This window comes from Colius striatus, chromosome 2 (genome assembly GCF_028858725.1).
Source record: "Colius striatus isolate bColStr4 chromosome 2, bColStr4.1.hap1, whole genome shotgun sequence".
Classification (NCBI taxonomy): Eukaryota; Metazoa; Chordata; class Aves; order Coliiformes; family Coliidae; genus Colius; species Colius striatus.
In genome coordinates, this window is record NC_084760.1 from 68,486,757 (window position 1) to 68,499,767 (window position 13,011).

Consider the following 13,011-nt stretch of genomic DNA (forward strand, 5'->3'; position numbering starts at 1 on the left):
TAGTACAATCAGAACAAAAAAATACCATTAAAAAATTAATGTGAAACAATACCATCCAAAATCTTTCTTCCTAATGCATATAATTCAGAGATCTCACGGTGCTTTATAACACTTCAGCAAGGCAAATATCTGCCCTTTAAAGTGCATATATTATGATACAGATCAAGGGATTTTTCCAATGTCAGGTGAGCAGTTCCACAGTGCACCTTTTTCCAAGAAGTTGTTCATGCTGTTCATGGTTGCTTTCAGCATGCATTACAAAGATACACATATTACTCAAATTTAAGCATCTATTTTAAGATCCTCAAGTTAGGAAGCTAGCATCCTGTATAGTCACTTATAAAGGATATGTCTTTGCAAAGGTTTTTATGTAGTTTGAGCTTCACTCGGGAGGCTGTTTTGGAACAGTCAGTCTCCACTCCCCTCCATCATCTACTTGAGCTGGAATATGGGCAGCCTAGTTCACTAGTTTATTGTATGCTTCCTACAGAAGTGAGACCCAACCTAATTGAGGGCTGCACAGCAAGGAACTGGGACTATGCAGCTAGTGAAGTGTTTGCACAGTGACCAGGTAAAGTTGTCACAAAGCCACATCTTTCACTACACAAGTCAGAGGCTATTGACTTGCCAGTTTCCTGGGAGGTTTAAACTGACCTATGACCCTATTACCACTACGCTGTCCCTTGTATTGCATTAGCCCTTGTACAGCCATACAGACAGATCAGGGATAGGATGCAGCTGAAAGAAACTGTGCTTTCCAAAACAGTGTTCCAAAGGGGTGGCAGGCAGGGAATGGATGGGACTGTCTCCTTCACTGGCAACTATTATGAAAGTACATCTCCATCACTGACAAAGGAACTTAACACATAGCAAGTATTAAGTAAAGGTTACTTCCATAGTTTCCTTTTTACACTTCCTGTTCAGAAAATCTTTTCTCCAAGTCTCTTCTAGAGACAGGGATGAGAAGCCTAACTTCTGCTCCCTTCCCAATCCAATGGCTGACTGGAAAAACTTTGGAGTGTTTGTATAACTTATGCCTGCAATTTGGTCAGAGGCTGAAAGTCACAGTTTTCAGTACCTTAGTTTTAAAGCACTATTGTCTTTATAGAATATTGTTATATGGATATCTGTTACTCAGCAGAAAAAAATAGCTTGCACACATGAGAACAAAGTACTACAAAACCATGAGTTGTTGCAAGTTTGCTGATCTGAGGGAACTGATTCGTGCTCACAGTTTCAACCTGCAATAAACTCAAGGTAATGAAATAATATTAGCTCTCACTCATTAAAGGCTAATATTCTATGAGCTTTGAAACCTTGCAGAAAGATCTTGCAAGGATCTGATCTGATCTGAACACTGTCTTGCAAATTCAGGCTATTTAAACTGTAGCACTTTAAACCTTCCTGTTATTTCTGAAGATGTAGACTTCACAGTTAAAATGCAAAAGTCGTTCTTGAGATGTGCAAAATGTACTCTGGAGTTTTTGTTTACAAAATCATGTTCTTGGTCTTCCTATCCAAAAAAATCAGCTATTTCATTATTCAGATCTGAGTTTTTAGTATCTTTTAGAAGCTTTCCATTTTAAATAGAACTTTCTGTTGTGTTTATAACTCCAATAACTGTATTGGAGCTATGCAGTATGTTGAACGCACTAAGCTTTAACTCTTTTTCTCCCAGCTTTGAGGTTTATCTTAAATCATAACTAATGTTCAACAAGGCTCCCATAATTTATAAACTAGATAAGGGAAAATGAAAATTTCAGCACTTTGTTACTTTCCCTACACTGTTGTTACAAGTTTTGAAAATACTTCCAATATTTAGTTATGTAGTGAAAAGAAGAACATTCTATTAGTCGGGAGCCCAGCTGAGAGACAGAATTTTATTCTTATGTAACTAAACAATATTATCTTTCTTTGGGGGGGTGAGGGGGAGGAGGGCACGCATGTCTTTATCATTATGTCACAATTCTAGAATACTGCAGACTGAATGCACAATCCAAAGTATATGGATTACTCCAACTCAGAGCATCCATTTGAAGTTAGTTAAATAGCCAAAGGTTAAAACAGAAAGAAGAGAAACACTCCTGTCAAAGATTTATCTCTTCTCAGTACAAAGTATTCAAAGAGATTGAGTCCTCCACAAGTATATCCCTTAAAATGTGACACTGCATGTTACATAGTAGTGGTACACAAAACATAGTGCTGCTCCACTTCAAGATAGCTCATTCTGCTTACTGGTTGTCACTCTACCAAGTATGTGGCGATGCACTAACTAATTGCTCACTTACATGTATGCAATTAATACGGATGAAACTGAAAGACAGAGAACTTCTAAGGATATTTTGTCTACTCATCTTTTCTAAAGATCCATTCATAACTTTCATTTACTCGTATATAACTCTGCCATTCTCTGTTATCCTGAAGTTCAGAACCACAGCTTTTTCTGCCATCAAATGCAGCCTACCGACTTAAATTGTGGTTTGCTTTTGCTGCTCTTTCTACTTTATATCACTAGATAGTTTCCCTCACAGATACAGATCTGACTATAGATTTACAAATCCTTGCTCAGGGATTCCCAATTCCTGAACTGATTCTTTTGGTGTAAATAAAAATTATAGTCTCAGTTTTTCATATCCTTTTTTTTTTTTAATCTGGATATTCATAGAATCATATTCAGACAGATTTCTTATTCATCTAGACTATTCAAACACAGACAATAAAATGTAGATATTTCTTTGACAAGCTCGGTTAGTAACTGCAACATTTTACTCACTGGTTTTAAGAAAAGCTCTTAGTAGTGACTGAAAAGGGTTAATCACTGGGTTGGTCACTGAAGTTTGCTATTATGTCACAGCTTTCGTCTTTAGTATCTGCTGGCAGATGTGGTTGTTGACTTTAGCTGTGTTTGAGTCACTTAAAAGGTTTTTAAAGGATGCATATGGAAAACGGAATCCAAGTTTTAAATTCTTTTTTAGAGTAGTAATGGTCAACTCTGCTTCTCTATCAACTTGTATATAAGGACTGTAGAAAGCATTCAATATCGTAAAACAGCTAATGGAAAACAGCAATATGCAGCTTTCAAAAGAGAGGAAGAAGCAGAGAAAGAGAAGAAAACTATGAGGTAAGAGACATGGATGAAAAAAGGTTTTAAATCAAGTAGTAACGGGAAATCCTTTTAAGCAATGCTATTTGAGCTTTTAAGCTATTTGAATAAGTGGTTGTGAAAGACAGAAGGCAGAGTTCATTGGAATAGATACCTGAAGATAACATTTTGGATAACCTGGCCGTAACTGACGCTAAGTTTTTGAGGCTTAAAGCAAATTTCTCACTATTTAACCCAACATCTGACCATAGATAATCTAAATATAGATAAGCATTTCATTTTGTGAATTACAAAGATCTATTCTCATCAAACAGTGTATTTCCATGTTTTGTAAAATCAAATAAGCAAAAAACTAGCAAAAACAGTTGTCACTGATGACAACAGAGGTTTTCACTGTAACTTTGAGTCCTGTTCTCCACCTTTGTTAAGCAATTCATATTGTTAATTTAGCAATACTTAATAGGAGTGTACTACATTTACACTATTTCTAAGAGGGGAAATATCTGTCTAAGTCAAACTGAAGACCTCAATAAAAAAGATATTGTAACAGTACCAAGAAGAGTTTAAAGACATTCTTCTATTATAAAATTAATTGTACTTTGGAAGAAGAAGGATATTATTGAAGAGCATTATATTGAGCAACACTAAAGATGACTGCAGAGGCTCTAAAAAATACCAGCTGCAATCCAACTACTCCAGTGTGAAAATGCTAAGCATAATGGTTTCCTTTCAGTATGAAGCTTTCTAATATAAGCAAAACTCAGACCATCTAGATCACTTAAAATCAAAGTGTGAAGTGTAACCACATGAAACAGATGAATCAGCACTTTTACCTTGGAGTTTCTGCCAGTTCATTTCTACTGACTGACAATTACAGGACAATTGGGCCATCAAGCATCTGAAAAACTTTAGCCAGTCAGCTGTAAAAACTGGCATTAATTGGTCTAGTTTACTTCCTGCAGTTGCTCAGAGGAACAAACCAGCAGAATCACTTATAGGTTTTTTTTTTTTTTTGGCATATATTCACAGAAGTTATTATAAAATATCAAAATGAGACTATTTTGCATGTTAAGATTTTTTATGTTTTTAAATTAAGGTCTATTTCTACCTACAAAATTGTGATTTGAGAACAGGCTATGGCAAGAGAAGACAAAAACTTAGCTTTCAACAGTGAAACCATCCATACCCTGGGGCAAGTCTATCATGTTATTGGTATCAGATTCCTCATCTCTGAAAATGGATTGATAACACTTCTCGTGCTGTTGTGAGGATTAATGTTCGCAATGCTTTCTGAAGACTGAAAATACTCCCATAGTACAAACATAGGACAGTTTTAATTAGATCTCAAAGGAGATGTAAACAAGTAACTTTTGATTTAAAAAAATGCAAATTCCAGTTCAGAAACTGTACTTACCTCCAGTCTTTGAACAATTTCTCTGATGTCTTCAGTACAATTATCTGCTGCAGACAGCAGAATACATTCTCCTCTTTCATAAAATATTTTGATGCTCATTAATCCAGATGTCCATCCAATAACATCTCTGCAGGAGCAGTTAAACACGACATTTCTTGATTCCTTTTCAATCAACATGATAAACTCATTGGAGATTCCAAGGAGACACTCAATGTCAGCAGACTGCCCAAAATCTCGTGCAATCACATTCCACGTAATTGCTCCAACACTGAACAGATGTGCATCTTTCCTTGGTTTCACTTTTTCCTTTTTTTTTGCCCCTAAAGTAATAAAGCTAAACTTTGCTGAAGTATCCACTGTGGCTGTGGTAACAAAATTTTCTGCCAGATCTTTCAAGTATTCTTGACGTGTCCTTGTGGCCATGGCTCGAAATTTTTCAGACTTATGTGCTGCATTTTCAGCATTAATAACTTTGGCCAAAAGGAAGTCCCTAAAGACTGCTGATTTGGGGAAAGTTACTCCTTTGGGAATGGGTGGACCGAATGGAGGTACATCTTTTGATCGTGAAACACCAACACTGGAAATAGAAAGAAAAAACATACAATAGTTAAAAAAAAAATCAGATAAGCAGATAACTGTGATCTACGCAGTCCATTTACACAGTTCAGTTTAGCTTTAACATGTCAATTGTAAGACATATCAGCCATAAAAAACCTGATTGAGTTGTCTAAGTTTTTTTCTTTTAGATATATAAAAGACACTACGAATGTGTATCATACTAACACAAAAAAATACCAAAGATGACTTCTTAGGGTGTCATAGACTCCTTTCTTTAATGGAATAAATATAAAAATTCTTTGTGAGACATGAATGAGAGAAATAATTTTTTAAATGATTTTTTGTGTAAGTCTGAGTATCATTTTCAGCTGTCACTCAGTTGCATGATCTTAAAAGTTGCAAGAAATATATAAACAGGAACAGAATTTATTGTAATACTCAGACATTTTGCTACAAATAAAGTGCAAAGTCAAAGAAAAAGCATTTTTTGTCAAATATGTCTATAATGGGAGCATTCTTCACCTGTTTGAGTTGCCTACTCTATATTAATAACATTTCAAAATATCTGTAAGATGCAAAAGAAATAGGAATATTTTGTCACATAAAAACATACCTACACTTGATATCTACATAATGCATTTCAACAGAAAAATTTCAAAATACTGTGTAAACTACCTACAACTACTATGAGTTGAGACTGAAATGCAGTCATATTTGTCACAACAGACAGACATCATTTAGTAATAACAAAAATGTTACTTATGAAGTGTCAAGTATTATTTAACACAAAAAAGCTACTGAAACAAAATCAAGTTCTAAACGATACCTTAAGTTCTAGAAGACAACTAAAAGACAGTAATATGACACAACATCATGATTTACTTCAGTTTAATTATGAACAACAAATGAATAACATAAATGCTAAACCTGCACAGTTATTCTTTGAGCCCTTATTATTTTCACAATTCTCAGTCAGTTCAGATCTAAGTTTCCACTCCAGTTACCTTGCTAGAATTCATGATATTTTAACTTAAATGCGAGAGTTAAGGTCATCTGAAATTTTAGATATTTTACACTCTCCAAAAGTCCTCCTTCATGTGCATGACTCATCCTGATGTCATATTGTAATAGTCAGGGATTTACACAGTTTAACAGCATTCCAAAATACTGTATTTTAAATCACTTTATTTAAAAAAGCAAATGTGCAACACCTACAAATTTTAACTTAATTTCTATTGCTTTGGTTGCAAATCTTATTTTCTGTAACTTCTTATATTCTTTTTTTGTGCTCATAAATCAACAACACAGAGTTTTGCTTATAAGCATTTAGTTCTACAAACTGTACCACATAACTCTGGATATGTGCAAGGGTGACACTGGGATTTCAACCTCTAAAGAAAATGTACTAGAGTTTCATTGTAGTCTTAATAACAAACTTAAATAGTTATAAGGCTCTACTCACCTATAGCACACATTTTCAGTGCAAGGATTATGCACTTTGACTATGACAAATACATGTTGAAAGTGGGAACGAATATTTTTTGGAGTAAAAGGAAGTGCTCCTGGCTCTTGGAAGACAATGGTAACTATGTCATTTCCTATATGCCTTTTCCTTAGCAGCTAGACAAGAAACACGCATTGAAAAATTAGTTATTAAAAAAAATAATTACATCCCCTTGGTTTTATCAAAAAAACAAAACAAAAGCAAACCAAAACAACACAAATTAAGATTCATTTTTTAGAAATAAATTTTAGTTAATCATATCCTGGATAGTTACATATAAAGGATATCAGACTGAACTGTAAAAAGACAGGGAAAGGAAATTGGGCTAAGTTCACAGAAATTCTAGTGAGTTCTCCCACATTCCCACACTCGTTCTGCATGGTTTCTGCTCATTTCTCTCTTATTCTATGAGAAAATTATATTTCTCTTAGTTTAGAACATCACTTCAGTAATCAAAAAATGTTACATCACTTGACTTGACATTTCTCACTATCCAGAGAACTGTACATCAGCTCCCTATTTGTAGTGTAATATTCGCTTCTATATGAAAAATATTATATTGTTTTTCTTTCTGAATAAAACTTCCTTTTCTATCTTGCATTTTCATTAAACATTGTCCTTAATATAATCATCTTAATTCTTTTTAAAAATAAATTATCATGAAAACTTAGCACAAATTTTAACAACTGCATACTTGAACTGGGTTGAGACTCATAAAGAAACAATAGTTATTAGAAACTCATTCACTAAAAACTTATTCTTGTATTTGGTAGCTTTGACATCAAAACATATTTAAGGAATAATTAAAAGTATTAAATCTTTGTTACAGGCTAAAACTTAATAAGAACTAAAAAATGTATCAAAAAATTAGGGACCACTTCTCTCTCTCTCCCCTAACAAAATGACACAGTAAAACAATGTTTGCTTTCCACACGGAAATATATTGTACCTCTCAAGTTTCGGGTTTTTTCTTAAACATCTTTGCTTAGAAAACATCCATATATGTTACCAGATAGAAAAAACGTAGTCTAGGATGTTCTACATTTTAAATATTGACCCAAAGTCTGCCAAAGACCTTGCATTGCATAAAAGCATACAGACACTTAAAACTTTACCTTAGTTCACGTGTAACAAAAACGGATACAAGAATAAATTTATTTAAAAACCTGATGACAGAAAAAGTTTAAATTTCTCTATTGAGCTGATTTTACAGAACATAAACTTTCTAATAAGTGTATTTGCTTGTGTTTTTTCAGTTCCATTAAAAGTTAGTATTTCAGCTACCACATAAAAAAGCAAAGTTACACTGCTAAAGTCTAAGATCCATGTTTCATTATGTCTCCTAAAATAAAAGAAAGGGTGGTATTCTAAAGGTAATAAGAAGGGCTAAAGCCACAATTTGAAAGCATTGAGTATATCTGTATTATTTAAATCGTAATCAAAATCCAAAATGTAAATTAAAAGAATAAGACTCCTGATGAAAATTTAAAACATATGTAAGAATAATATTTGGTATAAGTCATGTGGGTCAGTCAAGTTTTCAGGTATTTAAGACTAAAATCCAAATAACAGGCTATTTGAGCAATTTAAGATATACATCCTGTTGCATACAATTACAGTAGAACTGATCACAGAACTAAGCATGTCAGGTATACTTTAATTTGCTGAGCTGGTGAACCATGCAATTAGACCACAGTCTTGAAGCACGAGTTCATGCTTAGAGGTTATTATTATCTCATAGGTTGCAATTACACAACAGTTAATTTTGTAAGAAACCTTCCAATTATAAGGTACAAGGTGATTAATTTCTGCCTTTGTTATATAACTGTCCAATTACTCTTTCTTGCTACAGTGGTTCATGTCTACGTTTATACATTTACACAGAGTAAAACTACAAAAAATGAGAAAGGAACATCCTGTTTAAAGTTATATGAATAGCTCAGACAATCACTGTTTCCAAGATTATTTTTTATTCCCGTAGACCTCTTTAAGACATTCTGCTTGCTATCATATGTTGCCTAAGCAAGACTAACAGTCAATAAATAAGAGGTAAGTTTTAGGAATGTTTGAAATTTCACTAACAAAAATAGGCTTTTCAAAATTATGTCCATCTCCAGATCCTATCCCTACACTGATTTTCAAGAGCTTAAACCTGTAAGAGGAACAAAAATAGGAAACAGGAAGTCAAGTCATCATCTTTAAGAACCTTACCAAGCTTGTAGAGATCTTAGTGGCTTCTTCAACAATTTTAAGAGAAATAAGTCAGTGTAACAAACATCTGTCATGCATAAGTGGTTAGTGAACTTCAACACAATGCAAAGGCAAAGCACAGTTGTGGCTGTGCAGAGTATCACAATGTAAAGAATTTTGAAAGGAGAGAGAAGTAAACTGGGGTGATCTGAAAGATGGAAAGAAGTGCTCTGGATAGGATAAAGGAATAGGAAAAGAATAAGGTATTGATTGGAGAAGAAGGAAGGAACACATATATGCCTGGGAAATGCAAGATAAGGATAGCATATTGAAAATGAAAAAGGAATCGAAGGAAACTGGAACTAAGCAAAAAGATTTAGAAGAAAACCTTTTCTAGATTCCATTCTATAATACAGATTTTCTTCCCAACTTTTACCTCCTGGATTTTTTTCCCAGGTTCTCAGTTTCCCTTTCCTCTCCCATTTTGAGGTCTGTGCAGGTCTGGGGTTTTGGGGGGGTTGTTGTATTATTAGGTTGTTGGGTTTTTTTTAAAATCTGCCTTTCTAACATACTCTAAGGAGTCTCATGCCAATGCAGAGCACAAAAGGAACCATCAACAGGGTGCACAGATTACAAAGGATTACTTACAGTGAGGAGACATCAAGCACACTTTGACATCATTCTAGTATCAGTCTAAATTGGCATTGTAGAATTTGAAAACAAATCAAGTACTGTAGGCAGCCAAAAGGATATCATTTTATGTAAGAATACAAGACACAAAAAGGGGAGTCCAATACGGAAAATATGTCAGAAAAGCAGAATTCATTAGATTAAAATTACTTATAGCAAATTATAGATACAGTATCCATTTTGAGATTTTAATTACTTGATTCTTAATTTTCAGATCTGAAGAAAAGTACTGTCTTAAAACTTATCATATTCCAGGTTATGCCTAGTCATAAAAATCTACCCACTTCTGAGGAACTTTAATTACTAGTCAAACTGCAAAACAACAAGGAATTCTTGTTGAAGCAGCAGTGAATATTCTTTGTTCAATTAAATGATGAAATTGTAAGAGTCAAATAAGAAACTCTTCAAAGTTATTTTAGTACACATCTAAAATAAATGGTTGAAATAGTTTTATTTTTCATTTCTGTTCTTAACTAGAAAAAAACAGTAAAAGACATTTCATCAGATCACGCTACTAACTAGCGTAATCTAATTGAGTTTGGTATTATCCTGTCTTGTTATCCTAAGCATTTTAACAGTAGTTTAAATTCAACAAGTTTATGTCATTACACATATCTGTTTAATTTTAAAATTTTCATAAGCCAGACAAAAACTGCTTATTTGAACTGATTTGGAGCAAGCAGACTGCAAATGTGTGAATGGGAAACTTGCAAGGGAATGATTTGGAACGGGACATTGCAAAGGTAAAGTTTAAAAGGTAAAAGCCTTTAACTATGATTTTAAGAAAAGGCCACTAAAGGAAAAGGAACTGGCCACACCAGGGCTGGTAGTCTTTTCTGTCCTAGGGAAGGAGCAGTTGACTTGAAATTTCCCAGCCTATGTTGCAGCCAAAGTGAAAATTACCTTGCTCTTTGGATCTCCTGCTGGCTCTAAAACTAGAGGGATGTCCTGGTCAGGGACCAAGCAGGGCGTAGTTATGTCCTGGAAGAAGCAACAAACAATTCTGGTGTGGCCTATTTCTGGCTCACAAGTATTTGGAATGTAAGCAATGCTCAGTGCTTGCTCATTGAAGGTCACAGTCATAGATGATGAAGAGTGGCTCAATATCTTGCCCAGTCATTACTAAACAAGGGACACAGGGATAGGATGCAATAACCTTATCGCCAGTACATACACAATATGTTAGCAAAAAATAACTTAATTGCTAACAAAACCTAAGAGGAAAATTAACACAGTCCCTAACTTCCCCTTACTTGGGTATGTAGAGTTAGTGAGCCAAACCCTGAAGAGACAAACAACATTCATATTCCACAGCACCTGTATGTCCCTGTCTCAAGCACAACTTATGAAACTGCATCTGTGATCCTTAGCATCTAAAAAATGTCTCAAGGAAAAAGACTAATCAAATTTTATCCTAGCTTGTGAGAAATAACACTGCTGATACATTTCACACTTCAGTATGTATTTTGGAACTAAACAGTAATCAAAGCAAACTAAACAATGATTATAGATTCCTGTTCCACATTAAGGCTGGCTAAATTTCAGTTATTTGGGTGTGCTTGTCACAATTCATTATGACAAGGTCCATCCTGTGCAAATACTATCAGATCCCAGCACCTAAAAAAATAATGTGGTGGGTCTTCAGGTAGGCAAAGTAATTGTGGAACCCAAAATACCATGAATAATTAAATACGAGAGCTACTAAAACACTGAGGAAAGGAGTGTTTTTTGCTGGGGAGAACCATGGAAATAAAATTGGGAGAATTTGCTATACACTAGAATTGGCACCTGACTACAAAGACAGACTCATAAGGAAATGATGAGAATGAAAGGAAGTCACAAGAAGAATGAAAGGATAGTAACAGGGGGTGGCTGAGAAATACAGCAACGAAGCTGACAAACAGCAAACAATTACGACAATTAGTGGATTGTGGCAAGCGGATATCCTGTTCTCACAAACAAAGGAAAGTTATGGAAAACAATAACAAAAGTAACAAACTCCAAGTAAGGCCATATTTACTGCCACTGCCTGTGATTAGCTATGAAAATATTATCTTCTTTCTTTTAAGGCAAGTTCATTTAGTATATTATATTTTCTTAATAGTGTACAGTTTTTCCTATTTACATGTGTTTTCTAGTCAAACATTGCTATGATCAATTATAAACAAAACAACTCCTAATGTGTTTATTAAACTAAGCCTCTATTTTAATAAGGTGTAAGTGAAAGATTAGAGAAGTGAAACAATCTCAAATCAGTGAATAGTCTGTCTTCTGAAAGCCACATATTTTAAGACGTGAGGCATCTAAACATTCCTACTATTCACCTTATGAAGAATTTCTGTCTTTTGATTCCTAATCTAGTTTCTTTAAATTCCACCTAAATCTTAAGTGTAATAGTGTAAAAGTTGCAGTTGTCTCAACTGTTCACTTGAAACAGTTCAGACTATTATGCAATGACTACTTAAAAAACATGATGACATGATATTCTTTCTTCCAATTTGATTTTCATTTATCCCTTCTCAAGAATTTCAGTCATTTTCTTGTATCTTTTTCTTGCTATTTTGACACATCTTTTTCTTCCCACAAGACCTATTGATAGGGTAGACATGAAAGATACAGCTCACATATAGTTTCACAATCAGTAACCATTTTTGTGTGCAGTTCAAACAGAGAGACAGCATCTTTATTTCATGGCAACCCTCCAAAGTGACTGAAATCTTTATCTCTTGCATGGCAATGAAAGAATATTCTAAAACTAACTAACTAAATCGGAAACGTTTTCTGTAGGCATAGAAATATGCAGAGTAGCAGCACAGAAAGTTGCAAACTATCAGTCTGACCTATGAGCAATTACACTGCTTTCTTTCTTTTTAAGTGTCACTGTTGATATATTATACTAAATGTGCTTGTACTTTTCCATTCAGTAACAAGTAATATCCAAGACAGGCAAGACAGAGCAACCTTACTGGTGCACTGCACACTTTGGATGCTGTGCTCTTTATTAGCCATCCTTAATGCTTTAAAAATACTCTGAATTATTACATAAGCAAAATGAATTCTCCAGAAATATGTACCCTGCAGTCTTCTGTCTTCACAAGCAGACACCTTGAAGGATACAGCTAAGCACTTATTACTAAAGCTGACACAAGTAGACACTTTGAAGGATACAGTTAAGCACTTATTAATGTGTCAGCTCTAGTAATAAGTATTTCAAGATCTGTAATGTAGGAATTAAGTGGAACAGTTTAAAAAAAAAATCTTATTACATGCACTTTTTAACCATAAGACTATACTCAAGCTTCATTCCATTCAAGGTTTAAAATCAAATTAAGATCAAATCCAGTCCAAACTGAAAATAACCATTCACCACAGGCAACATTACCTTTTAATAATATCCAAAATGGGAGAGATAAGTGCCTCAATTATATAGTATAAAAATCTCATGATATTTCTAATGCTTTATAATATTTCAAGAAAAAAAATACAATTATGCCGTACTTCATTAAACCGATTCAGTATTATATCAGTATTACTTAAAAAACCCAAAACAAT

At 34.1% G+C, this 13,011-nt stretch overlaps 1 protein-coding gene across 3 annotated transcripts in view; it reads right to left on the reverse strand.

The window, feature by feature from the left end:
• The window catches only part of SIPA1L2 (signal induced proliferation associated 1 like 2), a 145,219-nt gene that overhangs the window by 50,024 nt on the left and 82,184 nt on the right, over window positions 1-13,011 (reverse strand). For all 3 annotated transcript variants that reach the window (XM_061990991.1, XM_061990992.1, XM_061990990.1), the window contains 2 exons: window positions 6,538-6,695; window positions 4,518-5,094 (listed from right to left, as the gene is read on the reverse strand). In XM_061990991.1, the coding sequence (XP_061846975.1) occupies window positions 4,518-5,094; window positions 6,538-6,695 (735 nt within the window). The remainder of the gene's footprint in view (window positions 1-4,517; window positions 5,095-6,537; window positions 6,696-13,011) is intronic.